The following is a 21,812-nucleotide window of genomic DNA, read 5'->3' as shown; positions in this document are numbered from 1 at the left end:
TGGATGTTCTCAGCTGAACACCGGCCGACACTGCGCATGCACCGGGAGCCTCACCAGCGGTTAGGGAAGAGAAAAATTACGTACGGGCCAGTGCTTTTTCCCTACCCTAACCGCTGGTGAGGCTCCCGGTGCATGCGCAGTGTCGGCCGGTGTCCTGCTGAGAACATCCATCCGATCACCGCACCTGTGCACTGGCCCATAATTTTTCCCTACCCTAACCGCCGGCGAGGCTCCCAGCGCATGCGCACTCTGCTGTGAAACTTCCCTAACCCATCGTTGTGCGCAGTGCGCCCCCCAATATAATAAACATTGGTGGCGCAGTGCGCCCCCCCCCAACACCCCAGTATAATAAACATTGGTGGCGCAGTGCGCCCCCCAACACCCCAGTATAATAAACATTGGTGGCGCAGTGCGCCCCCCCCCCAACACCCCAGTATAATAAACATTGGTGGCGCAGTGCGCCCCCCCCCAACACCCCAGTATAATAAACATTGGTGGCGCAGTGCGCCCCCCCCCCAACACCCCAGTATAATAAACATTGGTGGCGCAGTGCGCCCCCCAACACCCCAGTATAATAAACATTGGTGGCGCAGTGCGCCTCCCCAACACCCCAGTATACCAAACATTGGTGGCGCAGTGCGCCCCCCCCAACACCCCAGTATAATAAACATTGGTGGCGCAGTGCGTTTCTTATACAAATACAGGAGGCGGGTGCCGGAATCAAATAGCCGGCACCCGACCTTTGTGACAGGGAGCTGCGATCAGCGGCAGTTAACCCCACAGGTACCGCACCTGAAGGGTTAACTCAACTGCAGCTGATCGCAGCTCCCTGTCACAGAGGTCAGGTGCCGGCTATTTGATTCCGGCACCCGCCTCCTGTATTTGTATTTCAGGTCAGTTTTCTTCATTGGTGGCGCAGTGGCCACAGCCCCTCCCCCCCTCCTCCCGTCTCTCTTCTTATTGGCAGCGGCGGGGGCAGTAGGCAGGTCAGACAGGGGAGGGGGAGGGGGAGATGGAGGGGGCGCCCCGAGGGAGAACACAAGTACAGCCTCGCCTGCCGCAGATTACATTGCGAGCTGTCGGCCGCCCAGCGCCCCTGTTACTATGGCGCCCTGTGCGGCCGCACAGCCCGCACACCCCAAAGGCCGGCCCTGACTCCCAGTTGTCAATTTAGTCATAAAATTTCCAGGAGGAATAATAGGGTATGTTCACAATGCAGAGAAAATATTTCAAAAATTGTTATTTCTTGGGGAACACGTGTATTTACTAAAACAGAGACAAAACAAGAGAGCTGATAGGGTTAAAATATGCAGACTGGTTTCACTTTTGTGTATTATAACGAATAACCTAAAAATTAAAGGGGTTGCCTGGGGGGTGGGGGTGTAAAATAGCGCTTCTTGCTGTGGAGGACCCAGCAGGTCTGTACAGTACACAGGCGGCTCATGGAGTCCAGTAGGCACAGTGTAATGCCTCGGTTCTCCTGTGGAGGACCCAGCAGGTCCGTACAGTACACAGGCGGCTCATGGAGTCCAGTAGGCACAGTGTAATGCCTCGGTTCTCCTGTGGAGGACCCAGCAGGTTCGTACAGTACACAGGCGGCTCATGGAGTCCAGTAGGCACAGTGTAATGCCTCGGTTCTCCTGTGGAGGACCCAGCAGGTCCGTACAGTACACAGGCGGCTCATGGAGTCCAGTAGGCACAGTGTAATGCCTCGGTTCTCCTGTGGAGGACCCAGCAGGTCCGTACAGTACACAGGCGGCTCATGGAGTCCAGTATGGAACAGTGTAATACCACTGTTCTCCTGTGGAGGACCCAGCAGGTCCGTACAGTACACAGGCGGCTCATGGAGTCCAGTAGGCACAGTGTAATGCCTCGGTTCTCCTGTGGAGGACCCAGCAGGTCCGTACAGTACACAGGCGGCTCATGGAGTCCAGTAGGCACAGTGTAATGCCTCGGTTCTCCTGTGGAGGACCCAGCAGGTCCGTACAGTACACAGGCGGCTCATAGAGTCCAGTAGGCACAGTGTAATGCCTCGGTTCTCCTGTGGAGGACCCAGCAGGTCCGTACAGTACACAGGTGGCTCATGGAGTCCAGTAGGCACAGTGTAATGCCTCGGTTCTCCTGTGGAGGACCCAGCAGGTCCGTACAGTACACAGGCGGCTCATGGAGTCCAGTAGGCACAGTGTAATGCCTCGGTTCTCCTGTGGAGGACCCAGCAGGTCCGTACAGTACACAGGCGGCTCATGGAGTCTAGTAGGCACAGTGTAATGCCTCTGTTCTCCTGTGGAGGACCCAGCAGGTCCGTACAGTACACAGGCGGCTCATGGAGTCCAGTAGGCACAGTGTAATGCCTCGGTTCTCCTGTGGAGGACCCAGAAGGTCCGTACAGTACACAGGCGGCTCATGGAGTCCAGTAGGCACAGTGTAATGCCTCGGTTCTCCTGTGGAGGACCCAGCAGGTCCGTACAGTACACAGGCGGCTTATGGAGTCCAGTAGGCACAGTGTAATACCTCTGTTCTCCTGTGGAGGACCCAGCAGGTCCGTACAGTACACAGGCGGCTCATGGAGTCCAGTAGGCACAGTGTAATGCCTCTGTTCTCCTGTGGAGGACCCAGCAGGTCCGTACAGTACACAGGCGGCTCATGGAGTCCAGTAGGCACAGTGTAATGCCTCGGTTCTCCTGTGGAGGACCCAGCAGGTCCGTACAGTACACAGGCGGCTCATGGAGTCCAGTAGACACAGTGTAATGCCTCTGTTCTCCTGTGGAGGACCCAGCAGGTCCGTACAGTACACAGGTGGCTCATGGAGTCCAGTAGGCACAGTGTAATGCCTCGGTTCTCCTGTGGAGGACCCAGAAGGTCCGTACAGTACACAGGCGGCTCATGGAGTCCAGTAGGCACAGTGTAATGCCTCGGTTCTACTGTGGAGGACCCAGCAGGTCTGTACAGTACACAGGCGGCTCATGGAGTCCAGTAGACAGTGTAATACCACTGTTCTCCTGTGGAGGACCCAGCAGGTCTGTACAGTACACAGGCGGCTCATGGAGTCTAGTAGGCACAGTGTAATGCCTCGGTTTTCCTGTGGAGGACCCAGCAGGTCCGTACAGTACACAGGCGGCTCGTGGAGTCCAGTAGGCACAGTGTAATGCCTCTGTTCTCCTGTGGAGGACCCAGCAGGTCCGTACAGTACACAGGCGGCTCATGGAGTCCAGTAGGCACAGTGTAATGCCTCGGTTCTCCTGTGGAGGACCCAGGATGTCTATGCGTTAAGCTGGCCTTACACACTACCCAGCTGTCTGACCATCTAATGTGTATGAGGGATGTCCCAGCTCTCCCATGACAGCAGATTCAGGGGGAGATAAGTATTGGCCTGTTAAACCTCAACATGTCCAATCCTTTTGATCTCAGGGGGATAAGCCGCTACCAGAGGTGTCCGACAGCTGCTTACTCCCCTCTTCCTGTTCATGATACATTCTGAGCCAAGAAGGAAGGGTCAGCAACCTCTGGCTGTTCTGAAACCACAACTCCCAGAATGCTTCATTCACTTTTTTTGAACAGTTGAGCAAGTCTGCTACATGCTGGGAGTTGTAGTTTCACAGCTCTGTGCCGAAGGTTGGTATAGGGCAGGGATGCTCAACCTGCGGCCTTCCAGCTGTTATAAAACGACAACTCCAACAATTCCCTGCTGTAGCCTGATAGCTGTAGGCTGATAGCTGTAGGCCTTCCGGGCATGCTGGGAGTTGTAGTTTTGCAACAGCTGGAGGGCCGCAGGTTGGGCATCTCTGGTATAGGGAGTCGAGAGAGATGGCCAACAGTTATCTAAACCATGTGGCAAGCCTTAAACAGATGGCTTATGATTCCAATGGGCACTGTGTAATGCCTCAGTTTCCCTGTGGTGGCGCTGTAGGGTAATTGAATACTTGTTACCAGATTACAGCTGATCACTGGAGCTTCCGGCAGCAGGACAGCATGTGATCCGCTTACCTGCAGTGATCCCTTCTATACAAAAAACAGCAATTTGCCAAAAATAAAAAAAAATCCCAGTAAATATAACTACATAGTTGATCAGGTCCATCCTATAATCGTACTTTGTTAATCCAGAGGAAGGCAAAAAACAATGATCGCCAATTGCCCCAATTCCTTCCTGACTCAAAGCACGGAAATCAGAATAAATCCTTTAGGTGTAAGTCAGCTTCCCTGACCTCTAAATGGCAAGTAATGCGAGGACAGATCTCCCCCTTCCCACCACCAGGATTGGGATTTCAGATCACCAGACCGTTGCCCTCGGACTGCCATAAAGTGGGATCCCAACTGCTGCAAACATAATTGATATAGGATGGGGTTTATCATGGACTTCTATTGCATGACATGCTTGGTAATCATTCGGTTTTGCCACCCTGATCCTTTCAACTTCTTCCGATCTGCAGGCGTTGCCGTCCCGGTTGGTGATGCTCATAGACATGAACCTCCTGTCCCACGGGATGATGTCCGTGAAGATGAGCAGAAGGATGAGGAGGAGTCTGAGGAGAAGAGACTGCCAGAGGCTGAGGTCAGAGACGCTCCAAGGGATGAAAAACAGGAGGAAAAAGAAGTTCAACCAGAACAAAAAGAGCAACTTCCAGCAGAAAAGGATGTGAGAGACCACGAACTGGCCCTCCAGCAGCCCGCACAGCCAGAAGGCCTACCCAACAAAGAGCCGGAGAAGGTCCCAGTAAAAGAAGACCTGGATGTCCTGCCAGCAGACCGAGATCAGCAGCCTGTAAAGAAAGTCGATGAGGCTGATGACCTGAAGAACATAGACGTCGTAGCCGGAGAGCCACCAAAAATTGATCTCGCCTTGGCCGAGAAAGTCCTCGAGAAGCAGCTCAGAGAAGGTGAGGAGGAGGAGAAGGGACAGTGACATTGGAGGAGCAGACTGGAAGCCTTCGACTGTTTCTATCTAGATGGGGTCTCCAATATAAGAGGAAATTTAATTACAGCTCAATTCTAGACTCCTATCATGTTCTGACCTGATGCACTTCCTGTATGCAGTGAGGGCAGACCATGAAAATCTATGGCCATGCTCTTTCATAGATGGCCATGAAAATGTAGGGACTTTTTATAAGACAGACTGTTTTCCAGGACTTAATGATGGCTTTTTCTTAGGATAGATCATCCTTTCGGAGCTGTATAGTTCCAGAGTCTGGTTCCTGCACCAGATCTTCTGAAACTGGTCGGCGGGTGTGCCAAGAGTCGGACACATGCCATTCTGATATCGGTGAGCTATCCTAAGGATAGGTCCTGTAAAACCAGTAACAATAGGAGACAGTTATTGAATGAAATGCAGTAGCGCTGGTTTATCGGCAGGTGGAGCTCTGTCACATAGAAGGTGACTTTGGTTATCTTTGTCTCTCGCTGCACATTCAGCACGCTTTAACAAGATTAGATGCGCATAGAAAAGATCTGGTGTGCTCTGAATGTGACCTTTTCAATGCTTTTCCAGATGAGAAGAAAGAGAAAGCACCTGACGACACAGGACCTGAGCAGCGTGATGTGAGAAATGTCGAGATGAAGGCTGTTGAAAACCAAGAAGGTTGGTGCTTTTCTCAGTGTTCACCCTGCCATGAAAAATTCTGCCTTGTGAGAAGGTTTCTGCATTGCCGAGCGTGACTCCTGATCTGCTCCGACCACAGTGATGTTACTCCAAAGTCAAGTTCATTCTGTTTGTCCTCGAGTTCTGCTTTGCTGTCATGTTATTAGAAAGTTGAGTGACAACCAATATGGTCTCCATTACAGCTTCTCACAGTTGTTGGCACCCAGCTTTCCTATACAAAAAAATGGCATATATGCCTAACTACTGATATCACAAGGTATTAGCTGCTGACCAGCAATGTGTGTACAGTGCCTCAATGCTCAGCTGTAATGCAGATCCACCACTCCACATTAGTTCCACATCATACATGTACGGTATATAACTACTATAATACTGCTCCTATGTGCAGGAATATAACTACTATAATACTGCTCCTATGTACAATAATATAACTACTATAATACTGCTCTGATGTACAAGAATATAACTTCTATAATACTGCTCCTGTGTACAAGAATATAACTACTATAATACTGCTCCTATGTACAAGAATATAACTACTATAATACTGCCTCCTATGTACAAGAATATAACTACTATAATACTGCTCCTATGTACAAGAATATAACTACTATAATACTGCTCCTATGTACAAGAATATAACTACTATAATACTGCCTCCTATGTACAAGAATATAACTACTATAATACTGCTCCTATGTACAAGAATATAACTACTATAATACTGCCTCCTATGTACAAGAATATATCTACTATAATACTGCTCCTATGTACAAGAATATAACTACTATAATACTGCTCCTATGTACAAGAATATAACTACTATAATACTGCCTCCTATGTACAAGAATATATCTACTATAATACTGCTCCTATGTACAAGAATATACTATAATACTGCCTCCTATGTACAATAATATAACTACTATAATACTGCCTCCTATGTACAGGAATATAACTGCTATAATACTGCTCCTATGTACAAGAATATAACTACTATAATACTGCCTCCTATGTACAAGAATATAACTACTATAATACTGCTCCTATGTACAAGAATATAACTACTATAATACTGCTCCGATGTACAAGAATATAACTACTATAATACTGCTCCTATGTACAAGAATATAACTACTATAATACTGCTCCTATGTACAAGAATATAACTACTATAATACTGCTCCTATATACAAGAATATAACTACTATAATACTGCTCCTATGTACAAGAATATAACTACTATAATACTGCCTCCTATGTACAAGAATATAACTACTATAATACTGCTCCTATATACAAGAATATAACTACTATAATACTGCTCCTATGTACAAGAATATAACTACTATAATACTGCTCCTATGTACAAGAATATAACTACTATAATACTGCTCCTATGTACAAGAATATAACTACTATAATACTGCTCGTATGTACAAGAATATAACTACTATAATACTGCTCCCATGTACAAGAATATAACTACTATAATACTGCCTCCTATGTACAAGAATATAACTACTATAATACTGCTCCTATGTACAAGAATATAAATACTATAATACTGCTCCTATGTACAAGAATATGACTACTATAATACTGCTATGTACAAGAATATAACTACTATAATACTGCCTCCTATGTACACGAATATAACTACTATAATACTGCTCCTATGTACAAGAATATAACTACTATAATACTGCCTCCTATGTACAAGAATATAACTACTATAATACTGCTCCTATGTACAAGAATATAACTACTATAATACTGCTCCTATATACAAGAATATAACTACTATAATACTGCTCCTATGTACAAGAATATAACTACTATAATACTGCCTCCTATGTACAAGAATATAACTACTATAATACTGCTCCTATATACAAGAATATAACTACTATAATACTGCTCCTATGTACAAGAATATAACTACTATAATACTGCTCCTATGTACAAGAATATAACTACTATAATACTGCTCCTATGTACAAGAATATAACTACTATAATACTGCTCGTATGTACAAGAATATAACTACTATAATACTGCTCCCATGTACAAGAATATAACTACTATAATACTGCCTCCTATGTACAAGAATATAACTACTATAATACTGCTCCTATGTACAAGAATATAAATACTATAATACTGCTCCTATGTACAAGAATATGACTACTATAATACTGCTATGTACAAGAATATAACTACTATAATACTGCCTCCTATGTACACGAATATAACTACTATAATACTGCTCCTATGTACAAGAATATAACTACTATAATACTGCCTCCTATGTACAAGAATATAACTACTATAATACTGCCTGCTATGTATAAGAATATAACTACTATAATACTGCTCCTATGTACAAGAATATAACTACTATAATACTGCTCCTATGTACAAGAATATAACTACTATAATACTGCTCCTATGTACAAGAATATAACTACTATAATACTGCTGCTATGTACAAGAATATAACTGATATAATACTGCTCCTATGTACAAGAATATAACTACTATAATACTGCTGCTATGTACAAGAATATAACTGATATAATACTGCCTCCTATATACAATTCTATGGGTGTGCACTCCTGGGAATATGTGTTGCTGACTGGCGTTGATCCCAGGATACGTGCAGCTTAGTTCTGGATTTCCTAACTCTCTGCTGTCATCTGTTTTCTCTTTTCTTCATGCTTTCCTGGATCCCTCACAGCGGAGCTTAGGAGGCTAGCAGAACGTAAGCATGGCCACACGATGCATGTGTAGTGTAGAGCGCTGTGTGATCCATTCCTAAGTAGACCTCACAATCCAGATTTCGTAGAAGGACTAATCTCCATCTTGTAGCCTTGATGTACTGTCCAGATATCATTTTTGGCGTATTTCATCCAGTAGTGAAGGGACCTAGATTTGTTCTTCCACCCTCAGATCACTTTAACACATGGGTCCCTTTTTAAACCACCCCTTTAGACCATCTTCACCGTAATACAGGTCCATTTGTGCTCTGCTACACTTGCAAATCCCAGCCAACCACCGGTGTAATGACCCGAACTGAGAGCATCATAGGGATGCCGTTATTTCTGGTCATTAGACCCGCGGCCAGGTTGGGACTTTTTTTTGCGTAGAGGGAGCATAAATGCTCATGTGCTTCTGGCCTCGAGGGGGTATTCACACAGCCATGTCCACAGACTCTGCATCCGCAAAACCCGGATACCAGCTGTGTGCAGACCGAATCATGGTGCAGACCCTTTGACTTCAATGGTTCCATGGTCTGCATGTTGCAGAGCAGTATAGGACATGCCTTATCTTTTGCGGCATGCTATATCCGTGCAGCCGCGCCACAGAAGATAGGACGACGGACCCATTGAAGTGAAAGGATTCGCACGTGATGCACCGTGCACATGGATGTTATCGGTGTTTTGCAGATCTGCAGTTTATGGACCAAAAACACTTACGGTCGTGTGAATGGGATTGAATCATGTTGCAGTAACTGCACGGCATCAGTGCCGGGCAAAAGTCCCACGGGGCTGCTGTGCCCCCAGATAAGTGATGGCATAACCAATACAACTGTAGTGTTGAGTAGCTGAGCAGATGAGCTAAGCGGTGCCTGATTTGTCTGCATCCCCCTCTCTTATGGCCGTAAACATGCATGCTCAGCCAACCAGAGCACTGAACTAGCGGGGAGATGCAGGGTCAGAGAGGACCGGCAGGATGCTGCATGCAGGAAGGTTGGAGGGTTTTGTGACCTGAGGGTGGAATACTTTAGCCTGTTGATAACTGCAGACAGATATCATAATCTGTGCCAGTCACTGGATGTTCTGTGTTTTTTTTTTTTTGGTTTGCAGAAGCTGGCAAAGCCGAGATGTTGGATCACGCCATCCTGCTACAAGTCATCAAAGAGCAGCAGGTGCAGCAGAAGCGTCTCCTGGACCAGCAGGAGAAGCTGCTGGAGGTGATCAAGGAGCAGCACCTGGAAATTCACCAGGGGCAGCAAGGTGAGCCGTGTCTGAGGAGTAGCATGGTGGCCTCGAATAGAAGTCCAGTCACCACATATATCAGCATAGATCCGGCTGACATGCGAGATGTGCGCTTCTCAGCTGTTGGTTCCATCTCTATAGGTGGCCGCAATGTTGAGAAAACCGCTGTTTTATAATATGTGAATTAGCGATTTGGTGCAATGAGCACATTGCAGTTGCACCCAGAGGCTCTGTTCCTCGTCTCACCACTTTGACTGACAGGCCAGGCAGTGAAAACAAATTCACTCCTGGCCCTGAAGTCCTGTACAGGATGCAGCCCCCAGCGGTCACCATCCTTGTATAGCACATGCACCAGATACACTCCTGGCCCTGAAGTCCTGTACAGGATGCAGCCCCCAGCGGTCACCATCCTTGTATAGCACATGCACCAGATACACTCCTGGCCCTGAAGTCCTGTACAGGATGCAGCCCCCAGCGGTCACCATCCTTGTATAGCACATGCACCAGATACACTCCTGGCCCTGAAGTCCTGTACAGGATGCAGCCCCCAGCGGTCACCATCCTTGTATAGCACATGCACCAGATACACTCCTGGCCCTGAAGTCCTGTACAGGATGCAGCCCCCAGCGGTCACCATCCTTGTATAGCACATGCACCAGATACACTCCTGGCCCTGAAGTCCTGTACAGGATGCAGCCCCCAGCGGTCACCATCCTTGTATAGCACATGCACCAGATTCACTCCTGGCCCTGAAGTCCTGTACAGGATGCAGCCCCCAGCGGTCACCATCCTTGTATAGCACATGCACCAGATTCACTCCTGGCCCTGAAGTCCTGTACAGGATGCAGCCCCCAGCGGTCACCATCCTTGTATAGCACATGCACCAGATACACTCCTGGCCCTGAAGTCCTGTACAGGATGCAGCCCCCAGCGGTCACCATCCTTGTATAGCACATGCACCAGATTCACTCCTGGCCCTGAAGTCCTGTACAGGATGCAGCCCCCAGCGGTCACCATCCTTGTATAGCACATGCACCAGATACACTCCTGGCCCTGAAGTCCTGTACAGGATGCAGCCCCCAGCGGTCACCATCCTTGTATAGCACATGCACCAGATACACTCCTGGCCCTGAAGTCCTGTACAGGATGCAGCCCCCAGCGGTCACCATCCTTGTATAGCACATGCACCAGATACACTTCTGGCCCTGAAGTCCTGTACAGGATGCAGCCCCCAGCGGTCACCATCCTTGTATAGCACATGCACCAGATTCACTCCTGGCCCTGAAGTCCTGTACAGGATGCAGCCCCCAGCGGTCACCATCCTTGTATAGCACATGCACCAGATTCACTCCTGCAAGACTTCAGGGCCAGGCCTGAATGTGTATTCACTGCCTTGCTTGTCAGTCAAAGTGGTGTCACCTCCCATTATAGTTCTGACCGCAGTCGAGACCAAAAGTATGCCGTACCTCTTATGCTAAAAAGGACCTGCCATTAGATATTCCTATATGTATTCAATGTGTCCCTCTGTTTATTCTTTCTGGAATTGTGGGACTAAATTGACAAATGGGTGTTACCATTTCTCCTACCAGTGTGTCCTTACACATTCCAGCACCATCCAAACTCTGAGACACTGGGTAGGGGCACGTCCCATTGGTTAGAGAAATAGTAACATAAATTTGTCAATCCATATATTTCCAGTAGGACTAACGGAGGGACCCATTGCAGAAAGATGCTGCAGCATTGTTATTTTTGGTGGAATACAGTTGGTTACTAAAGCACATATTAGGAAAGCTGATAGGATCTCCCTATATTTGTCTGGAGGAAGGCAAGGTGTGAAAGACATGTCAGATGCCTACAAGAAATGCTCAGCCCATATAGCTGGAGCGTTGTTATATTTCCCATAGATTTTAGTGGAAAGTGACTGCATATGTGCTGCCAACTCTCTTCCTAGACCCAGGAAGTCAACTGATGATTTAGGGCATATGGGCATCCCATGGGGAAGGAAACCTGGATGAGGCATGTGCTACTAGCTTCTCATTGTCCCAGTACTGCCCTAATTGGCATAGTGTTGATGCTCATATCCACCTCATATAGATCTAGTCCATGGAGGTAGGATGTAGACCTCTACATCTGACTGGTCAATCTGTGGTGAAGTTCTCCTACCTTTCCTAAAATGCTAGTCTCATAGTGTACTGTCATATCTGCTGTGGAGGTGTAGGAGCGCAGGTCTTTGACATCTAGTCCCAAATGCTCTCCTCTGTGCAGAAGCGACTCTTCTATAACTTTCAGGCCTTTATGCACACACCATCTCTGCCATCCAGCAAGGGAGAATTGGGATGAATTAAATGTCCTGTTTTTGCACTAATTATCATGACTCCATATCGTCCTAGGTGACAAAGTGGAAGGGCATGCTGTGGAGAATCCCAAGAACATAGAAGATGTTAAGGTCGGAGAGGTAGAGAAAGACGCAGTCATTGAGAAGGAGCCAGCTTCAGATTTACAGCAGAAAGAAACAAAAAAGGAGGCTGATAAAGTTGCCATCCCTGCACCTGAAAAGCCAGCAGTGGAAAATATTGAGCTGGAGATGGGCAAAGATCTGGACAAGGTAGTGAAGGTTCAGAGGCCTGAGGTCAAAAAGCGTGACGACGAACCCATCGCTCAGAAAGTTGAGCCACAGATAAACGAAGTTCTTGCACCAGCAGAAAAACCAGTTGTGGAAAAATTCAACGTACAAAAACCTGCACAGGAAGAAATGAAGATCCAAGACCAGGTTCTTCACAAAGATGAAGACCTTGTGAAACAAGCTGAGGTAGTAAAAGCAAAGGAGAACAAAGTTGTGCTGGACTCTCCCGACAAGGATCTAAAGATAAGGGAACATCCTCCTGCGGAGAACGTCCTTAAAGCAGGAGCTGACACTTTAGATCAGCAGAAGAGACAATCTCAAGATGGACCAAGAGCCAAAGAAGTGGTTAAAGCTCAGCGTTCAGATATGGACCTACAGAATCGAGGCCAAAACCTCCAACAGGTACAAGAAGTGGCAAGACCTGGAGACTCCATGGTTGGAGACAGCAAAGTAGGGGCTGGACCAGAAGTTAAAATGGATGAGGCTGTACTAGACAATGATCAGGGGAAGCCAAAGAGGGACCTGAAACTACAAGACGACTTGGAGCTTAGGAGAAAGAAGAGAGACCTTGAGATTGAAGAACCTATGGAGAAGGATGGAACTCATATTATTGGTTTTAACCACGCACCCGATCCAAGAGTTAATGACCTTCATGCAGCCCTAGAGACACATCTTAATGCGGCGGCTGAGGCCGGTCTGCAGGTGGTGTACAGCCGGCAGATCAAGCAGGTTGTGGAAAAGGAGGAAAGATGATGACCGTGGATGGTGGCTCCACATTACGTGAGGCTTACCGAGAACTTCACAGGCCTGGTTGTCCTAGGACTCTTACAAGGAGTGATGGAGTTAATGTGAGAAGTTTTGGAATTTTGTGTTGGCTACTCCTAGAGATATAGGTGGTCAGGATTGATGATGAGGAACTTTTCATAAATATGCTGCAAACTCAACCAGTACTGTATGTCTCAGGTATTGTTACTCCCCAGGTCAGATCTTGAGAAAAGCACACCTTCAGAAGCAAGGGGGTTCAGTGATGGAAGGTAACCAGTGTCCTACCGTCTACCCATTGCAGTGATGAATCAAACCTTGCCTTTATTTCAGGAGATGTCTGAATTTGTCTCTTCCATCAGGTCATTTTATCACTCGAGGAGTGACGCCTTCAGAACTGAAATGCACTTTTCTGATGAGGAGGTGATCGCTTCCTATCCATGTGCCTTTACCTTAATGTTATTCTGTGCTGTGTGTGAATGTTTGTCCTCCTGACTCCATATATTAAACATGGCCACCCAACGTCTGCTCGTCTGTCGTAACAAGTGAAAGCATGAAGGCAAGAGAAAATGCAGCTGACTTATAGTGTCATAATGCAACAACCAGCCACCATGCCAGTCTTAAGGAGGATTTCCTGAGACTTTACTGGTGACCTATCCTTTGGATAGGTCATCAGTATCTTATTGTGGGGGTCCAACCCCCGACAATCAGCTATTTGAGAAGGCACCAGTGCTTGCAGTATCGCCGCGGCCTTCTCTCAGCTCCCCAACCACAGCACCGTACATTGTATAGCGGCTGTTCTTGGTATCACAGTTCACTTCAATGGGGCTGAGGCTACTTTCACACTAGCGTTTTTACTGGATGCGGCAGGGGTCAGCAAAAACGCTTCCGTTACTGATAATACAACCGTCTGCATCAGTTATGAATGGATCCGGTTGTATTATCTGTAACATGGCCAAGACGGATCCGTCATAAACTCAATTGAAAGCCAATGGAGGTCGGATCCGTTTTCTGTTGTCAGATTGTGTCAGAGAAAACGGATCCTTCCCCATTGACTTGCATTGGGGGTCATGCCGGATCCATCTTGCTCCGCATCCAAGGACGGAATGCAAATTACAACATGTTGCGGTTTGCTCTCCGGTATGGGAATGCAACTAAACATAATGGAATGCATTTTGGAGCGCTCCGTTCTGTTCAGTTCCGTTTTGTCCCCATTGACAATGAATGGGGACAAAACTGAAGCGTTTGTTTCCGGTATTGAGCCCCTATGATGGATCTCAATACCGGAAAACTAAGACGCTAGTGTGAAAGTAGCCTGAGCTGCGCTTAGGGCATGTGGCTGATGAGCCTGTCAACACATGGCCTAAGGAAAGCTGCTTTGACCACCAGTGCCTTCTCAAACAGCTGATCGGCGGGGTCCTGGGCGCCTGACACCCACTGCTCAGATACTGATGACCTAATTGGAGGATAGTAAAAAAAAAAAAAGCTCAGAAAAGCCCTTTAAATCATTGTATCTTACTATGCACTGTCCCTTCACACTGATGCCCTGAGCTGCCTTCTTAGGGATCGGGCAGATTTCTTATAAAGCGCTTAACCCGGTCGAGAACGGTGTGGCTGTTCTTCTGTATCCATCCCGGCACTCAGTTCTGTGATTAGTTTAGGGAGAGAACATCTCTTTGCACCAGACAAAGCTGTAGGTGATGACTACTGGGCACCAGAGATACCGACCCTAAGGCTGCGTTCACACGGGCGAGATTTCCGCGCGGGTGCAATGCGGTAGGTGAGCGTATTGCACCCGCACTGAATCCCGACCCATTCATTTCAATAGGGCTGTTCAGATGAGCGGTGATTTTCAATCATCACTTGTGCGTTGCGTGAAAAATGCAGCATGCTCTATATTCTGCATTTTTCACGCAACGCAGGCCCCATGGAAGTGAATGGGGTTGCGTGAAAATCGCAAGTGTCCGCAAGCAAGTGCGGATGCGGTGCGATTTTCACGCATGGTTGCTAGGTGACAGTCTATTCACTGTATTTTCCCTTATAACATGGTTATAAGGGAAAATAATAGCATTCTGAAAACAGAATGCTTAGTAGGTGATCAATTGAGGGTTAAAAAAAATATAATAATTAACTCACCTTCTCCTCTTGATCGCGTAGTTACCGGTCTCTTCTTTACTTCTTTAATGATGAGCTGTGGGCTAAAGGACCTGTGGTGACGTCAGATCACATGCTCCAATCACATGGTCCATCACCGTGGTGATGGACCATGTGATTGGAGCATGTGATCTGACGTCACCATAGGTCCTAGCCCACAGCTCATCATTAAATATTCGCTGTATTGAAAAAATATTTTTAAATTTTAATAATACGTTTGTTTTTGGTCGTGGTGATACCCATGATGTTTATTTTTGTTCTTTAGGGTTTTTTTTTAAATTATACGGAAAGGGGGTGATTTAAACATTTTTTTTAATTTATTTTTTATATATATTTTTTACGTTTTGTTACTTTTTTTGTAATGATTTTGAAGCTCGTATTTGAGCCTACAAAATCTATTTTCTAATTTTGAACAAACGTATATTTAAAATGAATTTATTACTGTCTATTGCTCATTTCCTATGTTGGCCTGCCACCTGGTGGCCAACATAAAAATTGTAGTTTCAATGCTCTCAGCCTCACTGGCCACAGAGGATGTCTGTTTTTGATCATTTAGATGCCGTGATCTCACTTGATCACGGCATCTAAAGGCTTTAACCCCTTAAGGACTCAACCCTATTTCACCTTAAAGGGGTTGTCCGGGTTCAGAGCTGAACCCGGACATCCCTCCATTTTCACCCCGGCAGCCCCCCTGACATGAGCATCGGAGCAGTTCATGCTCGGATGCTCTCCTTTGCCCTGCGCTAAATTGCGCAGGGCAAAGGCATTTTTAGGAGTTCCGGTGACGTACCGGGGCTCTCCATGGGGCTGACAGGAACCCCGTAAAACGGCTAGGGCAGAGCTAAAGCCCGCCCCTCAGAGCCGGTGACGTCACCGAACACACTGCCGGGCGGAAGTTACCGCCCGGCAGTGTGTTATTGAAAACGAAAGAGCCCGTGCCCTGCGCGATTTAGCGCAGGGCACGGGAGCGCATCGGAGCATGAGATGCTCCGATGCTAAGCTCAGGGGGGCTGCCGGGGTGAAAATAAGGGTATGTCCGGGTTCAGCTCTGAATCCGGACAACCCCTTTAAGGACTTGGCCATTTTTTGCAAATCTGACCAGTGTCACTTTAAGTGCTGTTGATAACTTTAACTTTAAAACGCTTTGACTTATCCAGGCCATTCTGAGATTGTTTTTTCGTCACATATTGTACTTCATGACGCTGGTAAAATGAGGTCAAAAAAAAAAATTTTTATTTATAAAAAAATACCAAATTTACCAAACAATTTTAAAAAATTGCAAATTTCAAAGTTTCAATTTCTCTACTTCTATAATACATAGTAATACCTCCAAAAATAGTTATTACTTTACATTCCCCATATGTCTACTTCATGTTTGGATCATTTTGGGAATGATATTTTATTTTTTGGGGCTGTTACAAGGCTTAGAAGTTTAGAAGCAAATCTTGAAATTTTTCAGAAATATTCAAAAACCCAATTTTTAGGGACCAGTTCAGGTCTGAAGTCACTTTGCGAGGCTTACATAATAGAAACCACCCAAAAATGACCCCATTCTATAAACTACACCCCTCAAGGTATTCAAAACTGATTTACAGACTTCGTTAACCCTTTAGGTGTTCCACAAGAATTAATGGAAAATAGAGATACAATTTCAAAATTTCACTTTTTTGGCAGATTTTCCATTTTAATATTTTTTTTTACTTTTACAAAGCAAGGGTTAACAGCCAAACCAAACTCAATATTTATGGCCCAGATTCTGTAGTTTACAGAAACACCCCATATGTGGTCGTAAACAGCTGTACGGGCACACGGCAGGGCGCAGAAGGAAAGGAACGCCATACGGTTTTTGGAAGGCAGATTTTGCTGGACTGTTTTTTTTGACACCATGTCCCATTTGAAGCCCCCCTGATGCACTCCTAGAGTAGAAACTCCAAAAAAGTGGCCCCATTTTAGAAACTACGGGATAGGTTGGCAGTTTTGTTGGTACTAGTTTAGAGTACATATGATTTTTGGTTGCTCTATATTACACTTTTTGTGAGGCAAGGTAACAAGAAATAGCTGTTTTGGCACCGTTTTTATTTTTTGTTATTTACAACATTCATCTGACAGATTAGATCATGTGATATTTTTATAGACCAGGTTGTCACGGATGCGGCGATACCTAATATGTATACTTTTTTTTTTATTTATGTAAGTTTTACACAATGATTTCTTTTTTGAAACAAAAAAAAAATAATGTTTTAGTATTTCCATAGTCTGAGAGCCATAATTTTTTCTGTTTTTGGGCGATTACCTTGGGTGGGGTATGATTTTTGCGGAATGAAATGACTGATTTATTGGCACTATTTTGGGGTGCATATGACTTTTTGATCGCTTGCTATTACACTTTTTGTGATGTAAGGTGACAAAAAATTGTTTATTTAGCACAGTTTTTATTTTTTACGGTGTTCATCTGAGGGGTTAGGTCATGTGATATTTTTATAGAGCCGGTTGATACGGACGCGGCGATACCTAATATGTATACTTTTTTTTATTTATGTAAGTTTTACACAATAACAGCTTTTTTAAAACAAAACAAATGATGTTTTAGTGTCTCCATATTCTGAGCCATAGTTTTTTGTTTTTTTTTGGGCGATTGTCTCAGGTAGGGGCTCATTTTTTGCGGGATGAGGTGACGGTTAGATTGGTACTATTTTAGTGGGCAAACGCCTTTTTGATCGCTTGCTGTTGTACTTTTTGTGATGTAAGGTGACAAAAAAATTGTTTATTTAGCACAGTTTTTATTTTTTTACTGTGTTCATCTAAGGGGTTAGGTCATGTGATATGTTTATAGAGCCGGTCGATTCGGATGCGGCGATACCCAATATGTCTACTTTTTTTTTCTCCCTATTTTTTTACCAATTTTTTTTTACTTTATTTGGGGAAAATGATGTTTTTGTTTATTTTTACTTGAAACTTAATTTTTTGGGGGGGAAACTTTTTTTCAACTTTTTTGTCCACTTTGGGACTTCAACTTTTGGGGGTCTAATCCCTTTTACAATGCATTCCAATACTTCTGTATTGGAATGCATTGGCTGTATGAGTAATACAGTGTGTATTACTCATACAGCTTCCGGCCTGTGAGATCCAGGGGGCTGGATCTCACAGGCTCGTCACCGGAAGGCAGCGCAGATGCCTAAGGAAGGCATCGTGCTGCCCTCCATGCCATCGGGTCCCCCCTACAGCCGCATGGGGACCTGATGGCACCGCCGCCCGCCAGATAAGGTAAAACCGCAAACCGCAGGTCTGAATTGACCTGTGGTTTGCGCCGAACGCCGATGCAGCGTTGTGTCAGGATGCCCGCTGAATGATTTCAGCGGACATCCTGGTCCGATTAACCCCCGCCGCGCCGCAATGTAGTTTTAAAAATAGGACGTATATCGGTACGTCCTGGGTCCTTAAGGACTTGGCATACATGGCGTACCGGTACGTCCTAAGTCCTTAAGGGGTTAATTACTGAGATCGGCATTATTGCCAGTTGTGGTAATTAGCCGTAGGTCTCTGCGGCCATGTTTGCCTATCGCTCCAGCACTGTACATGTACGGCGCTGGTAGTGAAAGGGTATAGTGTCAGGGATATAGACATTACCCCCTTCTCTGGCCTTGACAACCAGCAGTTTTTATATTAACCCCTTCACTGCCTTGGACCATTAGTGATGCTTACACTAACCCCCTCTGCTTTAGGACACCAGAGAATACAAAGGATTTTAACTGTAAAGGGGTTGTCTCATGTCCGTAAGTGGCATTTATCATGTAGAGAAAGTTAATACAAGGCTCTTGCTAATGTACACTATTAAAAAGTGTGTGTGGGGTTAATAATATTTAAAATATAAAAATTCAAATCACCCCCTTTTCCCTAAAATAAAAATACATAAATAATTAAAATTAACATCATGAGCATTGGCACGTGCGAAAACACCCGTATTATTAAAATGTTTATCCCATACGGCAAAATAGAAAAAAAATGTCAAAATGGCCGATTTGCAGTTTTTTGGGTCGCTTCACCTGCCACAAATTTTTTTTAGAAAGTCATACACACCCCAGAATGGTATCAATAAAAAGTACAGTTCACCCCACAAAAAAAATTAGTCCTCACACAGCATCATACACACAAACAAAGTTATGGGGGTCAAAATATGGCAAAGAAAGTTTTTTTTCCCCCAAAGTTTTTATTTTTTTTTCTGTATTAAAACGCAGGAAAAACTGTACATATGTTATATTGTTATCGTACTGACCCGGAGAATAAAAGTAACAGGTTAGTTTTACTGCATAGGAAATTTTTTATTTTTTATCCACCCCATTTGGAATTTTTTTTCCCCGCCTCCCACCATATTGTAAAAGTGCATCTTATCCTGCAAAAAACAAGCCCACATACGGCTATTTGAATAAAAAATTAAAAAAGTTATGTCTTTATGGCTCTGGAAAATCACCCGGTTTTGACAGCCGCAGAAAATGTGATGACAAAGGAAAACTTACCCTACCCCTTGAAGCAGCAGGGAAGAAGAGGGGTGTGTATGATATTATATCATATTTACTGCTGCTGCCTGGGTTTTTATTTAACGGACAACCCCTTTAAGGTTACATGTATATCATGATGATCGCACAGGAAAATCCTGCAGTTTTCACTGGCCACTGAGCTTCATAACAGACTGACACGTCCTGATCTGTAGAGATCACAACACAGGATCCACCACTGACAATAGGTGATGATTAGGGATGAGCGAATTTAGAAGTTCATGTGCGGGTTCGTGTTGTGGTATTTACTGAATTGCGTTATGGATTCAGTTACCACGGACCATAACGCATTTCCATGACGGAATGCCTTCATGAAAAGGAAATTAACGGTAAGTAATATGGTTTTTCTCTTTCATCCTCCAAGAGATATAACAGATTAAGGCACACGACCGTATGTGTTTTGCGCAAATTGTGGACGGTGTGTTGTCCACATTTTTTGCGGACCCATTGAAATGAATGGGTCCGCATCCTATCCGCAAAAAAAACGGAACGGACATGGAAACAAACAACATTCGTGTGCATGTAGCCTAATTCTTGCTTGGGGAGGGACTATGGCCTGCAAAACTTTCCTTCCGAAAGATAGGTCTTGATTCGCCCTGTAATTTTTGGTAACTGTATGAGGGCTTGACCATGTTGCTGCCCTAAAAATTTGTTCTATGGTACCATTTGCTTTTTCCGCCTAGGATGTTGAGACTGATCTTGTGGAATGGGCCTTCAGGTTTTTTGGTGGGGTCACACCCAAGGTATTATAGGACTCAGATATAGCCATTTTTATCCATCTGGACAAGGAAATTTATCCTTTATGACCCTTATAAGCCCCTAGGAACTGTACAAACAAGTAGTTTGACTTCCTGAAGGGTTTTGTGGCCTCTAGATAAGCCAGGATGGCTCTCCGCACGGAATTTAACTTCCCCTTCCGATTTTGGATTAGAACAGAAAGAGGGAACTGTAATCTCCTTCTGCCTGTGAAAATTAGTAACGACTTTAGGGAGAAAGGAATTGTCTAACCTAAACACAACTCGGGAAACACCGTAAAGAAAGGGTCAACAATTTCTAGGGCCTGAATTTCACCTACCCTACGCGCTGAGGTAATTGCCACTAAAAATAAAGTATTTAGTGTAATATATTTTAAAGGGGCTTCTGAAAGAGGCTCAAAGGGGGCTATAGTTAACCCAGACAGGACTAGATTAAGATCCCACGGAGGAACCGCAGGTCTTAATCTATCTGCCCCTTTCAAAAACTGGATGACCCAAGGATAGTCTGCAATTATTTTTTTTTTTTATCAAACCCGGAACTTAATGCTGATATATTGACCCTTAAGGTATTTGGACGCAATGCTTTCTCAATTCCAGATTGTAAAAATGCCAAAATACTTTGAATAGAGAACTCCTGGGATGAATTTTTGGATTGGGAACACCAACCGCAGAACCTTCTCCAGATCTTGGAGGTAATCTCCTTCCTGCTGGCTGCCATGGTGTTAATCATGGCGTCTGATAGGCCTTTAGCTCTTAAAGTTAGCCTCTCAGGTTCCAAGCAGCCAGATGTAATTTTTCCACCTTGGGGTGGTGAACTGGTCGCTGGGACAATAGATCTTGCCTCCAGGGAAGAATCCACGGGCTCTGTACTGACAGGAGTTTTAGTAGCGGGAACCATGACTTTTTCGGCTATCAATATCACATGGGCTTTGTCCTGACAGATCTTTTTTTTTAGCACCCTGGATATCAGTGGAAAGGGAGGGAAATCATATGCTAGGTGAAAGTCCCATTTTTGGCACAGGACATCCACCCTTATGTTCCAGTTGAAGGGGTTTAGGGGGGGGGGGAAAAATTGAGTTTACTGCGGAGGCAAACAGATCCACTTGTGGGGTCCCCCATAAAGCAGTTATCTGTAGAAAAACCTTTTTCTCTAGACTCAGTCGACTTCAGTGATACTCTGCTTAAGAAGTCTGCCTTTGTGTTTAAAGACCCTTTTAGATGTACTGCTGACAGGGACTTTAGATGAGCCTCCGCCCAGGAATTTTTTTTTTTCTGCCATTCGACTTATTCCCACACTTCTTGTTCCCCCCCTTGATGGTTTATATAGGCTACTACCGTCGTGTTGTCAGATCTTATTTGAATGTCCTTTCC

At 45.1% G+C, this 21,812-nt stretch overlaps 1 protein-coding gene and 1 long non-coding RNA gene across 2 annotated transcripts in view; both read left to right on the top strand.

Moving 5' to 3' along the window:
• Positions 1-13,501, top strand: part of SLC38A10 (solute carrier family 38 member 10) — a 62,769-nt gene extending 49,268 nt beyond the window's left edge. The window contains exons 13-16 of the mRNA XM_040439080.1: positions 4,428-4,874; positions 5,483-5,572; positions 9,463-9,612; positions 11,985-13,501. Of these exons, the coding sequence (XP_040295014.1) occupies positions 4,428-4,874; positions 5,483-5,572; positions 9,463-9,612; positions 11,985-12,970 (1,673 nt within the window). The 3' untranslated portion in view covers positions 12,971-13,501. The remainder of the gene's footprint in view (positions 1-4,427; positions 4,875-5,482; positions 5,573-9,462; positions 9,613-11,984) is intronic.
• The window catches only part of LOC121006142, a 978,004-nt gene that overhangs the window by 51,528 nt on the left and 904,664 nt on the right, over positions 1-21,812 (top strand). The gene's annotated exons all lie outside the window — the stretch shown is intronic.

This window comes from Bufo bufo, chromosome 6, assembly GCF_905171765.1.
Source record: "Bufo bufo chromosome 6, aBufBuf1.1, whole genome shotgun sequence".
NCBI lineage: Eukaryota > Metazoa > Chordata > Amphibia > Anura > Bufonidae > Bufo > Bufo bufo.
The sequence above is the reverse complement of the archived record's forward strand: the minus strand, read 5'-3'. Positions and strand labels throughout refer to the sequence as shown.